This window comes from Mya arenaria, chromosome 4 (genome assembly GCF_026914265.1).
Source record: "Mya arenaria isolate MELC-2E11 chromosome 4, ASM2691426v1".
Lineage (NCBI taxonomy): Eukaryota > Metazoa > Mollusca > Bivalvia > Myida > Myidae > Mya > Mya arenaria.
In genome coordinates this window covers 44687279-44704519 of record NC_069125.1, presented here as the reverse complement: position 1 = coordinate 44704519, position 17241 = coordinate 44687279, and the positions used below count along the sequence as shown (strand labels likewise).

The 17241-nt window shown below is 37.0% G+C and overlaps 1 protein-coding gene across 6 annotated transcripts; it reads left to right on the top strand.

Moving 5' to 3' along the window:
- Positions 1–690: 690 nt before the first annotated feature.
- LOC128229983 (cilia- and flagella-associated protein 251-like) lies at positions 691–16844 on the top strand. 6 transcript variants are annotated; one of them, XM_052941938.1, is made up of 24 exons: positions 691–1084; positions 1365–1625; positions 1811–1965; positions 2510–2656; positions 3235–3338; positions 3736–3850; positions 4547–4705; positions 5103–5271; positions 5727–5759; positions 6232–6322; positions 6533–6670; positions 7708–7893; positions 8556–8695; positions 9115–9254; positions 9650–9823; positions 10103–10246; positions 10467–10549; positions 10707–10940; positions 11388–11516; positions 13169–13186; positions 14303–14408; positions 14585–14675; positions 14992–15129; positions 16350–16844. In XM_052941938.1, exons 1-24 carry the CDS (start codon positions 820–822, stop codon positions 16562–16564), a joined length of 3435 nt encoding a protein of 1144 aa, XP_052797898.1. In that variant the 5' UTR covers positions 691–819; the 3' UTR covers positions 16565–16844. The 6 variants fall into 6 exon arrangements, with proteins under 6 accessions (XP_052797898.1, XP_052797899.1, XP_052797897.1 ...); XM_052941939.1 differs by lacking the exon at positions 13169–13186 and adding an exon at positions 13483–13494 and having other exon boundaries at positions 1808–1965; XM_052941937.1 differs by having other exon boundaries at positions 1808–1965.
- Positions 16845–17241: the final 397 nt, after the last annotated feature.

Below are 17241 nucleotides of genomic sequence, written 5' to 3'. Positions count from 1 at the left end.
GAAATAAATAACCATTGATAATTGCGAATAAATAATATAACAATTAATGAAATGTGTATTGGAACCTGGCAGTTAGCCTGCATGAATTCGCAAAGCCTAATCGTAAGAAGCCTGCATGATATAATGTATACGCAAAGCCTAATCATAAAAAAGTAAGTTTTATTCTGGACATGGGTAAGGATAAATAACACCGCGAACAATAATTCAAAATATTTTCATTAAAAAGACAGCATAATATGTCTCCGGTGATCAACCACGTGTCTGGACCGTAAACATGCGTTTGCCAATTTTAAGATATCGGACAGGGTTCGCCGCCCTCCGCCATTTTGTTTTCCCTTCTCGGTAATACATAATCAGGAATGAAAGTATATTCTCCGAGGACATTGAAAGACAAACAACGAAAATAATAACGATATATTTAAAGAAATATATTTTTTTACGATAGATTTTTTTTTTTTTTTTTACCTTTAAGTCTAAAAAAAGATTAGGGTCAGCGAGGAAAAAATAGGGACGGTCGGGTCACCGGAAACACAGGTAATTTTGTTTGGCCTAAATGGGGTAAATACATTTGGCTTTAAAGATACCGTATTAATTTATGCCGTTTGCAAAGTTACGTTTTGACTGAAGGCATTAATTTACTTTTTGCGACATTAGTGTTTCACACTATTCACTTACGGCATTCGCTGGTGACAATGTAAACAGAGTTGCTAAGGAGTTAGATTTCCATTTAACTCATTTTCTTAGAAAAAAACTAAATAAGTTTGAACATAAGCTATCTCTGTATTATAATTTAAACGAGTTTACTGCGATTAGTGCATTATGGCTGACGAGGAAGGTCAGAAATCTGGAAGTCCAAAACCTGAGTCTCCCCAGCCTGCAGATCCAGAAACCACAGATGCTCCAGGGACTCCAACAAGAGCTGATGCTGCAGGTCGAAAGTCAAAAAGTCCAGAGGCACAAGAGGTACAGGAATCTAAGAGCCCAGAACCAGCCGAAGAAGGCCAGGGTGATGCTGAAAATGTGAATGAAAATGCTGGTGGTGAGGAGCAGACAGATGGAGATAAGCCAACCGACGATGGAACTGGTAGGTTCAATAAATGTGACTTAAACTCCTGTATGGTACCTGGTACTCAATTGATAAAACAAAGCATTCATAGTATTTCATAGCGCTATCCACTGGCAATAATGTTCAGTCTGATGAATGTGGAGGTAGAATAAATTAATTAAAAATAGTGGATTAAATTCATTTCCTGTTTACATATATGTGCATTTAATTATGAAGACTGTCATCAAATCATTATACAAATTGTGAGAGAAAAATTAAACTCCAACTGTGTTTAAAAACAATATCATTTTATTTTAAGATGAGACGCAAGAACAGGAGGGAGAACAACAAGAAGTTCCAGCTGAGACAGAAGAAGCTCAGCAAGAGGAGCAGGGTGAAGAGCAAGCAGGTGAAGATGGACAGCAAGCTGGTGATGATGAACAACAAGCTGAGGCAGAACCTGCTGAAGCTGGGGAGAGAGCATCACCTGAAGGTGAACAACAGCAGACAGAGGTTGACAAAGCCCAAGAGGAGTCTGGTGGTAAATCTCCAACACAAGAACAACAGCAGCCACCTGCAGGTTTGTTTACATTGTGACTTTAACTGGATTTGTTGCATGCTTTTGACTCTCTTTAAAGTAAAAATAAATATCTTGAAAGTTTAACACTTTATAAATGCCTAGTTTGTTCTCTCAAAGTACATAGAACATATTGGTTGTGGTTAAGCGTAAGTACATTTTATATATGGCTATATGCTCCACAGCAGGGACTGATGCTCGACCATCCTCCCAGGCAAGCCTGAAGAGCCAGCCGACAGAGAGAGGTCCACTGGAGGTGGCTCAGATACCGGATGCCCCACAGATACCATCTCCAGATAGGCCAGAGTCAGAGATGGAGGGAACAATGTCCAATGCTGCATTGGTAGGGGGTTATTTTTTCAAATGTGAAAATACCAAGAATGAAAATGGATCAATTCACTAAAAAGTATCATTTGCACGTTGCATTTGGGCCAAAGTAAATAAATACTGTAGTTTCCTACTTCGCCTGTGGCTATAAGTGTTTTATTATGGGGTTAAGAAGTTATGAATAAAACAACACAGAACACCCTTCCCCAAATGTTTAAATGAATGTGTGAACTGTTTAAATGAACACAATAAATTTCCTTAGCGTACACATAAAAATGTGGGTAGAGAAATGCCAAATAGATTATTTATTCAGTCAGTGTGGCAGGTGATGTGTAATGATCTGTCAATAGGACCATTATTGGGCTATTTAATCACTTGTAGAAAACTGTTTCATTCTAAATTTTCTTTGGTCATGAGAATGCCTGTAGATGTTAATGCAGTAAATGCATGTTATTGTATATTTCGAAAAATACAATGTAATTTCTGGACTTTCATAGCAGACATAATTTGAATGTTTTTAAGATAATTGTCAGTCTTAAAGTATTTTTTGTATTTTTCAGAACATCATTTGGTCATTTGGCCTGAATAGAAATGTCCGAGTATTGAATCTCACAGACAATACAAGAAAAGTTATTATGTACACATGTGCCCATGTCGGCATTCTCTATGACTTCAACAGCAACAGACAACACATACTGCAGGGACATGTAAGTTTAAATATATTGATTTAAACTATGCAATGATTGTGAATAAAGTTATATCAACTTATGCTAAATCTCTCTCATTGGCATGATTTTGTACCAGAGTTTGATAATGTGATGAGGGAGAAACTGGAGTATCTGGAGACTTGTTAACAAACGGAACTGATATATACACCCAGGCCTGTAATCAAACCTGTCCACCTTGATTATAAGCAAGGGTATTAACCAGAAAACCTTTGTAATTGAAGGCAACTGTTTTGAAATCAACATTCATCTGTTGGAAGATAAAAACTTATTTGGTTATTATGCTTAATTGCACATACATGTGATATTTAGTGTACATTTTCTAAATACCTTAAAAACTCAAAAATTGAATAAATGAAAACAAGTTTTAGTGTATATTTCATTACAGTACTAATTTAACAAAAAGACAACAGAAAAAAATAGATTATAAACTTACTTAATTTGGATAAGACAAACTTTGATTGAAGTTGCACAGTTTGACAGTTGTTATGCAGGAATCTGGTGAATATATTACGGTACCTTTAAATATACAGTGTATATGTGTTATCTTCTGTGTACAGTCCAACCCAATCACCTGTACATGTGTTAGCGAGGACAAGCGCTGGTTGGTGACAGGAGACAGGGGAAAAGACAGCATGGTCATTGTATGGGACACATACACAGGGTACATTGTGTTTAAATGCTTTGTTACCATTGATGAAAGTAATTGTCCTTAGAGGCCAAAGTGAATTGTTAGCTTGTTCAGTGGTGGAAATTGCATTATATCTGTAACTATCGAACAATTGACTTGCTTAAAAGATTTACATTAACTTATATATCTCTATTGTCGACAATGTGCAAGTATAATTGAAGTTAAATGTATTAATATTACAATTACTACATTATCAAGTAGAATGAATGTATAATAGTGTGTTAAGTTATGGGAACTTTCACAAACTGATACTGCATGGAGTAGAGACTCCCTCCACATTTACATGTACATTTTGTTATTTAAGAATAAATAGTAATGAATATAGTGTATAAAATCAGTACTTAGTATACGCAACGATACCTGTTTCCAGCGTTCCTATCCAGACGATATTTGACACAAGTAATAGTGATGAAGGGGGCGTGGTTGCTGTGGGGATGACTCCAGACGCCAAGTACCTCGCCACTATCAGTGCTGCTAAATCACAGGTAAATGTTCTTTTGTATTACTTCTCTATTTCTGTTCCATACTTGGTATATTAGTATTAAGCATGTAAGTATGAAGCACCCTCTGCTTGTGGTGCCACTTAAAACATGCATAATGTTGTATAAATAATTGATAAAGAAACTGTGTATGCCAAAGATGCTGGTTCTTAAATTACCAAACAAAAGCAATTTTTTAAAGATAACTTTATTATGAAATTGTCACATGCTTTGAGGAATTTATTTTCTGTACTACAATTACATTTAAGTATCAACTTAATGAGGTACATGTAAACATCATGTTATCATTGAACGCATTGACATCATTTTTGGCGAATTTGGTGTTATGCACAGTTTCTTTTTTCTGCTAGTATACAGTTATCAAGAGATTCAATCAAACTGTTGTACAACACATAGCAATTGGTAGTAATTTACAGGCACGGTGGAATTTTAGTTTCATATACAAGTAATAACTATGATGATCTCTCATTTGCAATCTTCTTCCTTATTAGAAATAGAAGCATACTTTACCTTATGCTAGGGCACATTGACCGTGTTTTACTAGCCGTTACTGTCAACTACAGTCTAAATACAATGGAAACAGTTCTACACATTCAGTTGTACTGAATGTACATGTTTTAATGTTTTTGAAGGAATAATTTTTCATAATATATTGAACAATTCAATGTATATTTTTTGCAGGTTTTATCGATCTGGGACTGGACAGTGGATGGGGACACGCCCCTCTGCTCTGCGGAACTCAAGTCCACTTACGGCGTTCAGAACTTCATCTTGTTCAATCCCCAGGACATTCATTACCTGGTCACCAACAGTGACTCACAGGTCGTCTTCTATAACTGGGTGAGTTGGAGGGAGACTTTGTTGTCTACTTCAAAGGTTTGCACTAGAATATCATACCATTTAACTGTGGCAGGACTCTGTCAATTACAGGGAATGGATAGTAAGGTAAATGCCAACAATGGTCAAAATGCACATTTAAGAAACATGGTTGCACACATATAGATTACTATGGTGACTTTGTACATGTACAAAAGCAACTAATGATGTGCAATGTTTAAAGTTATCATATCCTTTTTACAATTAATTTTGAATTTGTTGCTTATTTAATCTATTAAACTTACATGTCACTTTTTAAATAAAGAAATTAATTTGGATGTTATCAATTCAGTTTGCTCAACTCCATGACAGACATATTTGTTATAAGCTAAAATATTATTATGAATATTCCCACACACAGAGCAATGGTCACATGGAGTACTTTGCCCCGCCTCTGACTGACCAGGACTTTAACAAGCAAGTAGGCCGCTACAGCCAGTCCATCTTCCAAGCCAACAGCTCACGCGCCCTTACAGCCACCTCCATAGGCAACCTTGTAGTCTGGGATAACAACAAACCTGTTACAAAAGGTAATAAGTTAAACTTGTTCATTGTGTGATTAACCAGCTAAATTAGTCAATTTTGATAAACTCAAAGTACTGGTAAACGTTTTATTTCATACTTTTAATTTAAATTTGCTTTTAATATTTTTACATGAATTAAAACATGGAAACCGGAAAAAAATCTGTATTATACTCTGTGTTTTCTAATTCTTTATCACAAGGTAGCCTAGTGCTACTAGGATAGATAGATCAACACATATGGACTTAATGCAAGGACCTCAAAGTAATTCAACCCTGTAGAACCACCAACTTACATAATATTCCTTATAAATATACTCGTACATGCAATTAAGGATTGTCAAATAAAATAAATCATATATTTTTATACATTTGAAAAAAGGCATGTAACTAGTAAGACATATTTGTACACTGCTCTTGTAGGATGAACATTATTTAAGTTATTTTGATTTGTTCTTAAATAGAACAAATGGAAGAAATATATAGAAATGATGAAGGTAAGATCCATGTCTGAAACATTCAAGTGCTGAATTAAGAATGATGGTAAAGGGACAACACACTAAATGCTGCGTACATGTAAACTACCGCTGTAACAGAGTGAGGTGGAACTAACCATATGTTCTGTCCAATTATTGTATGGAGAGATTATCTGTTTGTTCGAATTGAAAGTTGAAAGTCATTTTGCTGTACATGTATCTGTTTGTAAAGTCAAGATGTGCTTATGATAATGTCCTAGTTTTATATTTTGCTTTTATGTTTAATATCTAACTGAATATCATGATTAAAATATTAGTTTTATTTCCTATATTGTTATGCATTTGGGTAATGAATATTTTGCTGCAATTATAATATTTAACTGTATTTGTTATACTATTAGTCATAGCTACATTTTCTGATTTCAGTTTATATCATATTCGGTATTGAGTTGCCAGGATGGCTTTTAATAGTACTGTGCTCTGTTTATTCCAGTGATCAGCTCTGAGCCCTCTGCCAACAAGAAGGCCTTGAAGATCATCAGGCTGCAGGAGCGGGGGATCAACGTCATCACAACCACAGACAAGTATTGATATATTAAATCATTTGTTAACAACATAAGTTGTGGCAGAAAGTTGTTAATGTGCAACGCTGTGTGTTGGACTTTCAAATAATAGCACAATAGTTAACATTTCATTGTAAATTAATATATTTTTTAATAGCTTTAACTTGCATGATTATTCCTGCTGTGTTAATGTCATATCCAAAAAAAAATTCACACACCTTTTTCCCTCAGGTACATAGTGGTCGGTGATGTAGCAGGTCATGTGAAGTTTTTCGACCAAAGCCTGAAGCTGGTCCACTGGTATCAGGACCTGAACTTGGGGCCTGTCTCTGCAATCTCCTTCGCATTCAATCCTGACTTCCTTGGCATGTAAGTCATCCCTATAATCTTATAATAAAGAAACTCAATTCTTGCAGAAAGGCATGATAATAAGCTGTGCTACTGTAAGGCAAGATACATGTATCTACTGTGCTACTGAAAGGCATGACATCTTCTGTGTCACTAAAGGGCATGATATCTACTGTCCCCCAAAAACATGATATCTACTCTGCCTCTTAAAGGCATGATATCTACTGTGCCACTAAAAGACATGATATCTACTTTGCCTCTTAAAGGCATGATATCTACTGTGTCACTAAAGGGCATGATATCTACTGTGCCACTAAAAAGCATGATATCTACTTTGCCCCTTAAAGGCATGATATCTACTGTGCCACTAAAAGGCATAATATCTACTTTGCCTCTTTAAGGCATGATATCAACTTTGCCTCTCAAAGGCATGATATCTACTGTGCCACTAAAAGGCATGATATCTACTTTGCCTCTTAAAGGCATGATATCTACTTTGCCTCTTAAAGGCATGATATTAACTATGCTACTGAAAGGCATGAGATCTACTTTGCCTCTTAAAGGCATGATATCTACTGTGCCACTAAAAGGCATGATATCTACTTTGCCTCTTAAAGGCATGATATCTACTTTGCCTCTTAAAGGCATGATATCTACTGTGTCACCAAAGGGCATGATATCTACTGTGCCACTAAATGACATGATATATACTTTGCCTTTTAAAGGCATGATATCTACTTTGCCTCTTAAAGGCATGATATTAACTATGCTACTGAAAGGCATGATATCTACTTTGCCTCTTAAAGCCATGATATCTACTGTGCCACTAAAAGGCATGATATCTACTTTGCCTCTTAAAGGCATGATATCTACTTTGCCTCTTAAAGGCATGATATATTGTGCCACTAAAAGGCATGATATTAACTATGCTACTGAAGGGCATGATATCTACTTTGATACTAAAAGGCTTGATATCAAACTGTAAGTTTTTATTATTTCCATGATATAGGGACCGTGTACCTCGCATATTGAATGCATATATGCTATCTGTATTGTAGTGCCCGTGAAGGCACAAATTACCCGCCAGACGCCACGATCCAGGCCCGCCAATTTGTGATCAGAGACTTCGTGGTGGGTTCAAGTATCGCGGTGTTTGGTAACGTAACGGCAGACGGAACCGCGGTCAAGGTCATCCACCGGGAACACGACGGTCCTATCCACTCACTCGCCGCTCATCCCACACAGTAAGGCTGCTTCAAAACTGTTTCTTAGTTTAGCGTCATTTTGCCAGTAGGTTTTTTGACCCTAAAAACAACATATTTTGAAAAAAAAAGCTGCATTTATGACACTAATCTGATTATATCAATATATTAGAACTTATTGTAGGAGTTACCTCGAGTAACCTATGAGCCTTCATGTGTATACAAGCATTTTAGTTATATTGACTTTTATATATTTAGATTGCTTTTCTGATCTAAGACTGTAAACTTCTCAAAAAGGTTGAATTGAAGAATAATGTTCCATTTTTGTCATTGTTTGTTAGTTTATTATTGCCTGGTAGGTAGGTTTTGACTTGGGATTACCAATTAGATTCAATAAAGTATGTTTAAAACGATATCGATAGATTTCAAGCATACACATTTAGCTTTATTGGATAGCCCAAGTACTCTTGCTTCATCAGATAACTATTGACATGTAGTGTAGACAGCCGGTGTACTGTGTGTGCAGGCGATGGCCTGCTACAATGACCCTATATGCCATAGTTATTTTGTATGCGTTATTTTATGTGTAAAAATAAATCATTAAAAAGTTCTGCTCAGTTCCATCATCATGGTAAATTGAACAAGTGTTGGCGATTGTGTGGAGGTTGTGTGTACATGCGATAATAATTATTTTCCATTTTCAGGCCAGCGGTTGTTATCGGCAGCTATTCGGGTCTTCTCAAGGTCTGGAATTATGAAAAGAAGCAGGTGATGGTGTCTCGAACATTTGAACGCGGAAACCTGATTCGCTGTTGCTCATACTCACCAAATGGCGCATATCTGGGTAGGTACTCAATCTTGCACCAATACCGTGCTTAATTATTTATGTTTTGAGCTGTTCTGCTTTATTGTAAAAAAATGTGATAGTATTGTCATGGTATTTGCATGTTCGTTGTGGACGATGTCAGTTGCGTCATAGGGCTAGGCGCGTAAAAACTTTCAACTTTAAAGAAAAGCCTTTTTTACATGTACAACTGTCAACATTGAGCCTTTATCATGGTGTTACCCATATAACTATCCTGTAGCAGATCCGATAATTTTGGATGAAACATTTGCGGAGTTTTGATTTTTGATTGACAGACTAGAAAAAGACAGAAGACTCTTGGTACCAGCGTTCATGACTGTAAAATGCTACAAATGACACAACAATTAATTAACTTATTTAAGTGTTACTGACTCTCTTATTGTTTCTTTTCCTCACAGCGGTGGGTTTCATGAATGGAAGTGTGCGGGTGCTGGACTCTATCACTCTGTTAGACGAGCTTCAGGAGCCGTTCCGCTACTCTCGGGACGCCATCACACACATTGAGTTTTCACATGACTCCAAGTACCTCGCCACTGCTGTAAGTTGTTTTAACCTTATATATATATATATTTATATATAAGCTCGATTATGAAGGCAGTTGAAAGCTTGTATGTCATTTTCTTGGCCAGAAACGAGTACTGGTGTCCTTTTTGAGAGATTTTGAGAAAGAACCCGAGCTGACGTTCTATTTTTGAAGATTACCACTCTTTCACATCATCAAACAAAATTTTTAAGAAAATTCGAGTTTTGATGAAGTTCACAAACTATTAAACACTCATTTGTGATTTTTTTGTAAACATGTTAACAACAACTCACACAACTTGACTCTACATATAAACTAAATTCCTGATAGTGGCAAGTTCTTTTCTAGGCAGAGTAAACAACAGTATAAGTAAATAACCACCACATTTTATGATCATTTTTTGTCATCAGGACGCTGAATACACGGTGTCAGTGTTCGTGCGGCAGCATGGCGTGCACGTGGCACCGTACGTGTACCTGGGACGTAACCGCGCCCATTACAAGCCAATCAAGGAGATCATGTTCGGAATACAACTGGATGCGGACTTTCCCAGGCTGCTGTCGCTTGGGACTGACAGAGTTCTGGTAATACCTTAAACAATACACATACTAGTATATAAATACAGTGTTATCGTTAAAGAATTAAGGTATGATGATGAATTACCATTTTTTTTCAGGAATGTCCTTTAACTAATAAACGATGTTCCATTTTGAAATTATCCGATTTTTAGCACGCCTTTGTCTCCCGAAGTTTGAGTAGGGTGACTTTCTGATTGCGAGCTCAGACCGTATAGTGTAGAGCGCCGTGAACCCGTATCTATAACACTCAATATATATATTCACTTGTCCACCTCACCCCTACAGGTTGAGTATGACCTTGAGAGGAGCAGCAAGGACGACCTTCAGATCGCGAGCTCAGACCGTATAGAGCAGAGCGCCGTGCCCCAGTGTATGACCTGGTACCCTCCTATCACCAAGGAGCACTTTATAGTCACCGCGAACGATCAGGTACATATGGTCATGATAGACAATAGTTTTAGCTGAAATATAAACCACTACCTTGCGTCACCACTTTAATAGTAATAGTAAGTGAAGTTTTCTTTGACAAATGTTTGTAAATCATTTTAAAAATACGGCCAAAGATGCGATGGGGTTCATTGTGTTATTGTAACTCTGGTGAATATTTGCATTACGGTATTTAACATACATGCTTTGCTTTTGTTTTCAGTTTAAATTCAAGTTATATAATGCAACAACAAAGATGTGCAGAAAGACATTACTTGGACCCACATACGGATCTCCAGTACAAAAGTAAGCTTCTATGGACATACGAGTACCTATTTGACTTGTATAGTATTTGGCATTTTGTTATTAAGTTTGTAACCATTGCACTCTCAAATGCTTTCACAATTTCACTTTATCCATTTTCGTTTAAACCGGATTTAAATTATTTTTGTTTCATTTTCAGAATGTGTGTAATCCCGACCAAAGATCCTGCCCGGGACAAGCGTTACGTTGCGTATATAACGGAGTACAAGGTCGGCATGAACATCCTGCCGCTCGACGGGAACCCCCACAACGCCATGGCACTTATTGGCCATCCCAGCGGCGTCGCCAACATGGTGTGCAGCAACGACGGCCGCTACCTCTTCACCGCTGGTGGAACTGACGCCACCGTTCATATGTGGGAGATTAATATCAAGTATGTGCATTTACCTGTTACGAAAAAAATAATAATCTTATACAAGTATTGTATACCCACAAACAAATACATGTACTAACAAACACTTTATTCCATTTAAATGCTTATTATTTCTTTTTTGACACTTACTAGTTTAAAAATGACCTGCGGTAGCAATGATATCAAATAACTCAGTGAATACAAACACACATTTCAATATGAAAGGGATTTCATTTTCCAAATCTAAGATCGTTTACTTTATGAGATACATGTGTACTATAACTAATGCACAGAAAAGTACAACTCAGTTTATAACAAACTTCTATTGGACATGTATAAATGTGTCCATATATTCCGAGATTGTCATCCGGATACTGATGATTATCCTTAGAACCGCTGTGTGTATATCGAACTAAAATATGTAGTGTGCATGTTGTAGCTCATAACTATATATCCTTTATATTGTAGCGCCCTTGAGGGCCAGTCTTCGCTGGGTGGAGCGGACCTGATTCCCTTCTATGGGCTGCTAGAGGGAGGCCGCGAGGGGGAGCTCTTCAAGGAGCTCGAGGACTACTTCTACTACGCCCAGATACGCAGGTACGCCCAGGGCTAAGAAATGTTCATGTACTTCCCTCCCAAGACAGTAGCCATTATTGGTCTATTTGTAGCCTCAATTGAGCCTTAGTGCCAAGTTTTAGGGGTCTGATATAGCTTTGTAGCCTTAATTGAGTCTGATTGCCAAGTTTTAAGGGTCTGATATTAACCTTTGTAGCCTTAATTGACTTTGACTGCCCTGTTTTGGGGGTCTGATATAGCTTTTGTAGTCTTAATTGAGTCTGATTGTCATGTTTTAGCGGTATAAAATAGCTGTTTTAGCCTTAATTGATTCCATTGGCAATTTTTAGGGGTCTTATATAACTTTTGTAGCCTTAATTGAGTCCGATTTCCAAGTTTTATGGGTCTGATATAGCTTTTATAGCCTTAATTGAGTCCAATTGCCCTCTTTTATGGGTCTGATATAGCCTTGTAGCCTTAATTGAGTCTTATTGCCCTCTTTTATGGGTCTGATATAGCCTTGTAGTCTTAATTGAGTCCTATTGCCCTCTTTTATGGGTCTGATATAGCCTTGTAGCCTTAATTGAGTCCTATTGCCCTCTTTTATGGGTCTGATATAGCCTTGTAGCCTTAATTGAGTCCTATTGCCCTCTTCTATGGGTCTGATATAGCCTTGTAGCCTAAATTGAGTCCTATTGCCCTCTTTTATGGGTCTGATATAGCTTTTGTAGTCTTAATTGAGTCCTATTGCCCTCTTCTATGGGTCTGATATACCTTTTGTAGTCCAAATTGAGTCCTATTGCCCTCTTCTATGGGTCTGATATAGCTTTTGTAGTCTTAATTGAGTCCAATTGCCCTCTTCTATGGGTCTGATATAGCCTTGTAGTCTTAATTGAGTCCTATTGCCCTCTCTTATGGGTCTGATATAGCCTTGTAGTCTTAATTGAGTCCTATTGCCCTCTTTTATGGGTCTGATATAGCCTTGTAGTCTTAATTGAGTCCTATTGCCCTCTTCTATGGATCTGATATACCTTTTGTAGTCCAAATTGAGTCCTATTGCCCTCTTCTATGGGTCTGATATAGCTTTTGTAGTCTTAATGGAGTCCTATTGCCCTCTTCTATGGGTCTGATATAGCTTTTGTAGTCCAAATTGAGTCCTATTGCCCTCTTCTATGGGTCTGATATAGCTTTTGTAGTCTTAATTGAGTCCAATTGCCCTCTTTTACAGCCTTTGTGGCTTTAATTGACTCCAACTGCCCTGTTTTATGGGTCTGTTATAGCTTTTGTAGCCTTTATTGAGTCCTATTGCCCTCTTCTATGGGTCTGATATAGCTTTTGTAGCCTTTATTGAGTCCTATTGCCCTCTTCTATGGGTCTGTTATAGCTTTTGTAGCCTTTATTGTGTCCGATTGCAATGTTTTAGGGGTCTGATATACCTGTGGTTAAAGTATGTTAGTTTGTTTCGTGACATGTATGGTTACTTACCTGTGTCATCCTTTAAAGTGACATCCTTTGTAAAGATGTTATGAGTCAATTTATGAGTTCAGCATTCATTTTTCATGCAGTATTGTAATAACACTTTTTAAAAAAACAAAAATTGTTTCTTGTAGATGGTAGGCTTGCAATTGTATGAAAATATTGAAAAGAACATCTGTGATAAAAATACATACAATTAATTTTCTTTTCTTAAAAAGACGCCTGTTAGACGAAAGGTTTGTTTCAAAATCCTATTGTGTTGTATATGTGTATAGTTATAACAGAAAGTACTGAACACGAACACTGTCCACGGTCATACTGTAGGTCAGCAACACCAACATGCTTGTCCACGGTCATACTGTAGGTCAGCACCATCAACATGCTTGTCCACGGTCATACTGTAGGTCAGCACCACCAACATGCTTGTCACGCCCATATATTTGCTGGTTTGCCATCAAACTCATTCACGCATGTTTCAATGCATTTTGCTTTATATATTGTTCATCGTACATGTATTTTCCACATTTTACAGTGAAATTCTCAGGTTTGTTCAGTGTGCATAGAATTGTTTTATTTTTACTCTGTATCTGTTTATACTTAAAAAAATATGTTTCTTACATATACCGTAACTAAAAAAGAGCTAGATATTTTATGTCGACAATGGCTAAACATGTGTATTTGTATCAGTTGTTAAGAAACGTGTACATATCAGTATAGTTTGTTGAAAATGTGTGATTAAAGATAAACTATGTGTAATAAAATCGTAGGGTCGATGTCAAATGATTTTTTCTACATTTTGCTGCGTCTCGTTTCCTCATTCTTGTGCTTTTAACAGACATGCTTTTATATATTCTGTTACTTTGCTTATTTGTCAAGAAGTCATATTATATTTATGTTCACAACGTTTGTATTAGAGGTGTAAGCAGTAATCACCAACATAACATAACATAACATTAATATTAACGCTGACCACGTATCCACATTATGCCTCAAGTTTTGTATTTTATACAAAAACATAGGTTAATTCTCATAGTCGCTAATTTACATGAAAATATGATTTACTATATTCAAGTCGTATTTTGCAGTTTTATATGACCAGTTGTACATTACCTTTATATCAGATAACATAGGCCTTTAAATGGATTTGAGAACGTCACCTATTGAACTGACCTTGAGCTTTAAGAACAATTCAAGGAATATTTGGGAATTAATTGATTAATTTAATAAGTGCGTCCAACCATATTTCAGTTCCCACATCTGCCCGTAAGGGAGTTTTAATTAATATTTCAAGCACAATACAACTATGACCCCCCCCCATACCGCCGAATTGACCCTGTGTGTATGTTTTACAGCCAGGGCGTGAACGCTATGGATTCCCGGGAGGTGTCGGTGAAGATCCCTCTGTCCGAGGTCCCCTTCGTCATGCGGGCCATGGGATTCTACCCATCAGAACAAGAGGTGAGACTGGGTGTTATCAAGTCCGACGTTTGTTGCATAAAACATTATACAAACAAATGTAATCAGCAAATCTTTATATAGTATGTGCTAGTACTGTGCATACAAGGGATATGCCGGGGTAGAATTATTAATGTTTTCGGATGTAATTATGACGACTTCAATGATTATGTCTATAGATCGAGGACATGCTGAATGAGGTGAAATTTAGCCGCTATGTCGAGACGGGAAGTTACGTGGAGGCCATCGATCTAGGAGAGTTCATCAAATGTAAGAGTTTTTTTACTCAAACTTTCCAATAATTTAACTCCTTCACATCTGCTTGTAAGATACACGTATCAATATTAAAGTGGTGTGGTTCCAACCTCTACTCCATGGCTTATTTAATATTTCAACGAATACACTACATGAATATACCCATTAAAAAGTAATATTTTATTGAGGAGTCAATAATGGGTTGATATCACTGCATTTTGTGTATTTGGAATTAAGAACCTATTCTTTAATGACGGCACATCATGTGTGTAACATCGTTCCTACTGATCTTTACCAACAAACATCCTATCCCTGTTCCCTTGTATTTCAGTGTACATCAATCATCGTCCGGCGTTCGGGTTGTCGCCCGAGCGGCTCGTGAAAGCGTTCGAGACTTTAGGACTGCCCGCGGGCAAGGCCGGACCCGCCATCAACCGCGGGGACCTGCTGGAGATGCTACAGACCAAAGGTGGGTAAAGGGAGGAGTTAAAAATGGAAGGAATCATCCATTTCTCAGTCGTCACAAGGCCCACAATCTGCTTTTTTAGGAGTCCTGATGTCGACCCAATTTCCCTTTTATTCCCCATGAGCTGGGATATTCCCTTTATGATAAACTCTTCCACTAAGTCCTAAATGTTGATGACATGTGTGTGTGTGTGTTATCAACACTCATACAATATGCATATTACGTTGTGTGTTTAACAGCATATTAGTACTAAGCCGTACAAGTATTTCCATCGCTGCCAAAGGGCCGCGTATCATTTCACCCGTAAGTAGAGTAATATTCTTCTATTAATAGGAGATAATCTGCTTATCGTTCGTATTGAATGGTAGCCGAATTGAATTTATAATCAATACTTTGTCCTTAATCCAATCAAAATTCAAATGTGTGGTTAAAAATAAGCCTCCGGTATTTCATTCGCTAATCATAACGTACCCTTTGAAACAATTGTAATTTTCGTTGCCATACAACATTACAAGATCGTAAATGAATGCAGATTAAAACAGTCTAAGAAACCTCGACGATGAAAGCGATGACAAGTTGGGCATTATAATGACTTTGGTATATTCCTTGTCCTTATTAGACGGTACTTCATTTTGCGTTTACTTAATCCTTTGTGAAAACTTCATCAAAACATTAAAATGCTTTATGAGTATAAACAATGTGTGTATACTACGTGATAAATTACGTCATAAATGCTACGTCGGAAGGCAATAATTTGCTTCAAAAAAAGAAGACTTTAAACAAAGATAACTTTACTTTTTATTCACCATTTTAAAAGAAACATAGCGCAGTCTACGCCACTAACATAGCCACGCCTTCGGTATTTAACTTGAGTTTGATTTAGAGTTTAGTTTCTTCAATTACTTCGACAATCCTTTTCACAAAACCGCCGCCTGATGGAGCACTGCCAAAACATTTTTTGGAAACAGGTTTTTCGAAGTGTTTGAGAAAACTAATCACCAAATCAAACTCCGGTAATACAACGAAGGCGGGGCTCTTTAAGCGGCATAGGCTGTCCTTTGTTTCATTTAAAATGGTGAAGAGAAAGAAAAGTTATCTTTGTTTTAAGTCATCATTCGAAGCAAAATGTTGCCTTCTAAAGTATCATTTATGACGTATTTTTTCAAGTTGTATACACACATTGATAAACAATAGTTATATACATTATACATTTACGTTTTCAGGGGAGCACATGACGGAATACGAACTGGCCGAGTACCTGATGACGTTGCTAGGCTACCACGCGGAAGGTGGAAGTAGCGAGCTGCAGGAGTTCGACACCAACATCGCTGGTGACGTCATCAGCGACCACCTGCCCGTTGACATCACAGCTGAAATGTTCGCAAACGAGGTTCTGGGCTTCGGTATGAACCAGGACTCCAGCCAGGGGAAAGCATGAATAAATATATGGAGAGGAAAATGAAATCTTGACTTTGAATGAAGTATAATCTACTTCTAAAATGAATAAAGCAAACTACAAACATTAGTGAATAAACTGTAACAGGTTTGCTATATGTGTCCCGAGAATGTCATGTTGCATTTTATATAAAACTATGATTCAAACAGTGTTTATGTTTGTTATATATTAAGAAACTGTGATGGTATTTGTATATTGTTTTGTTATTTTTTTTATTTATTTTTATTGTGTATTGCATTGAAACAAACTAAATAAAACATCAACTTAATTAAGCTGTGTTTCTAGTACTTTCTACCAGTTCCACTTCACATGTTTTGACTTAGTGCAAGTCTCTGTACTCTGTGATTAAAGTTGTGGCGATCTTAGAACACTTACTGGTATTAAATATCTAGTGTTTTCATCGAGTATAAAAAGTCCAGACCGTTTTCGACGTTAGGCCAGGCCAAGGACGCATAACGTTTGGACCATCTGCCCGAAATTACAACAACAGAAAAGCAGTTTTTAAATAGCATGGTTTGTAGAATAGAAAGTAGCAGTAGAAATTACTCTTCGAGAAATATGCTAAACAAATTCTAGATGTCATTCTTTAAATAAGACTGAGCTAAAAACTTGGAAAATCGAATTGCTATGTTGTTTCAAACAATTAAAGCTGCACTCTA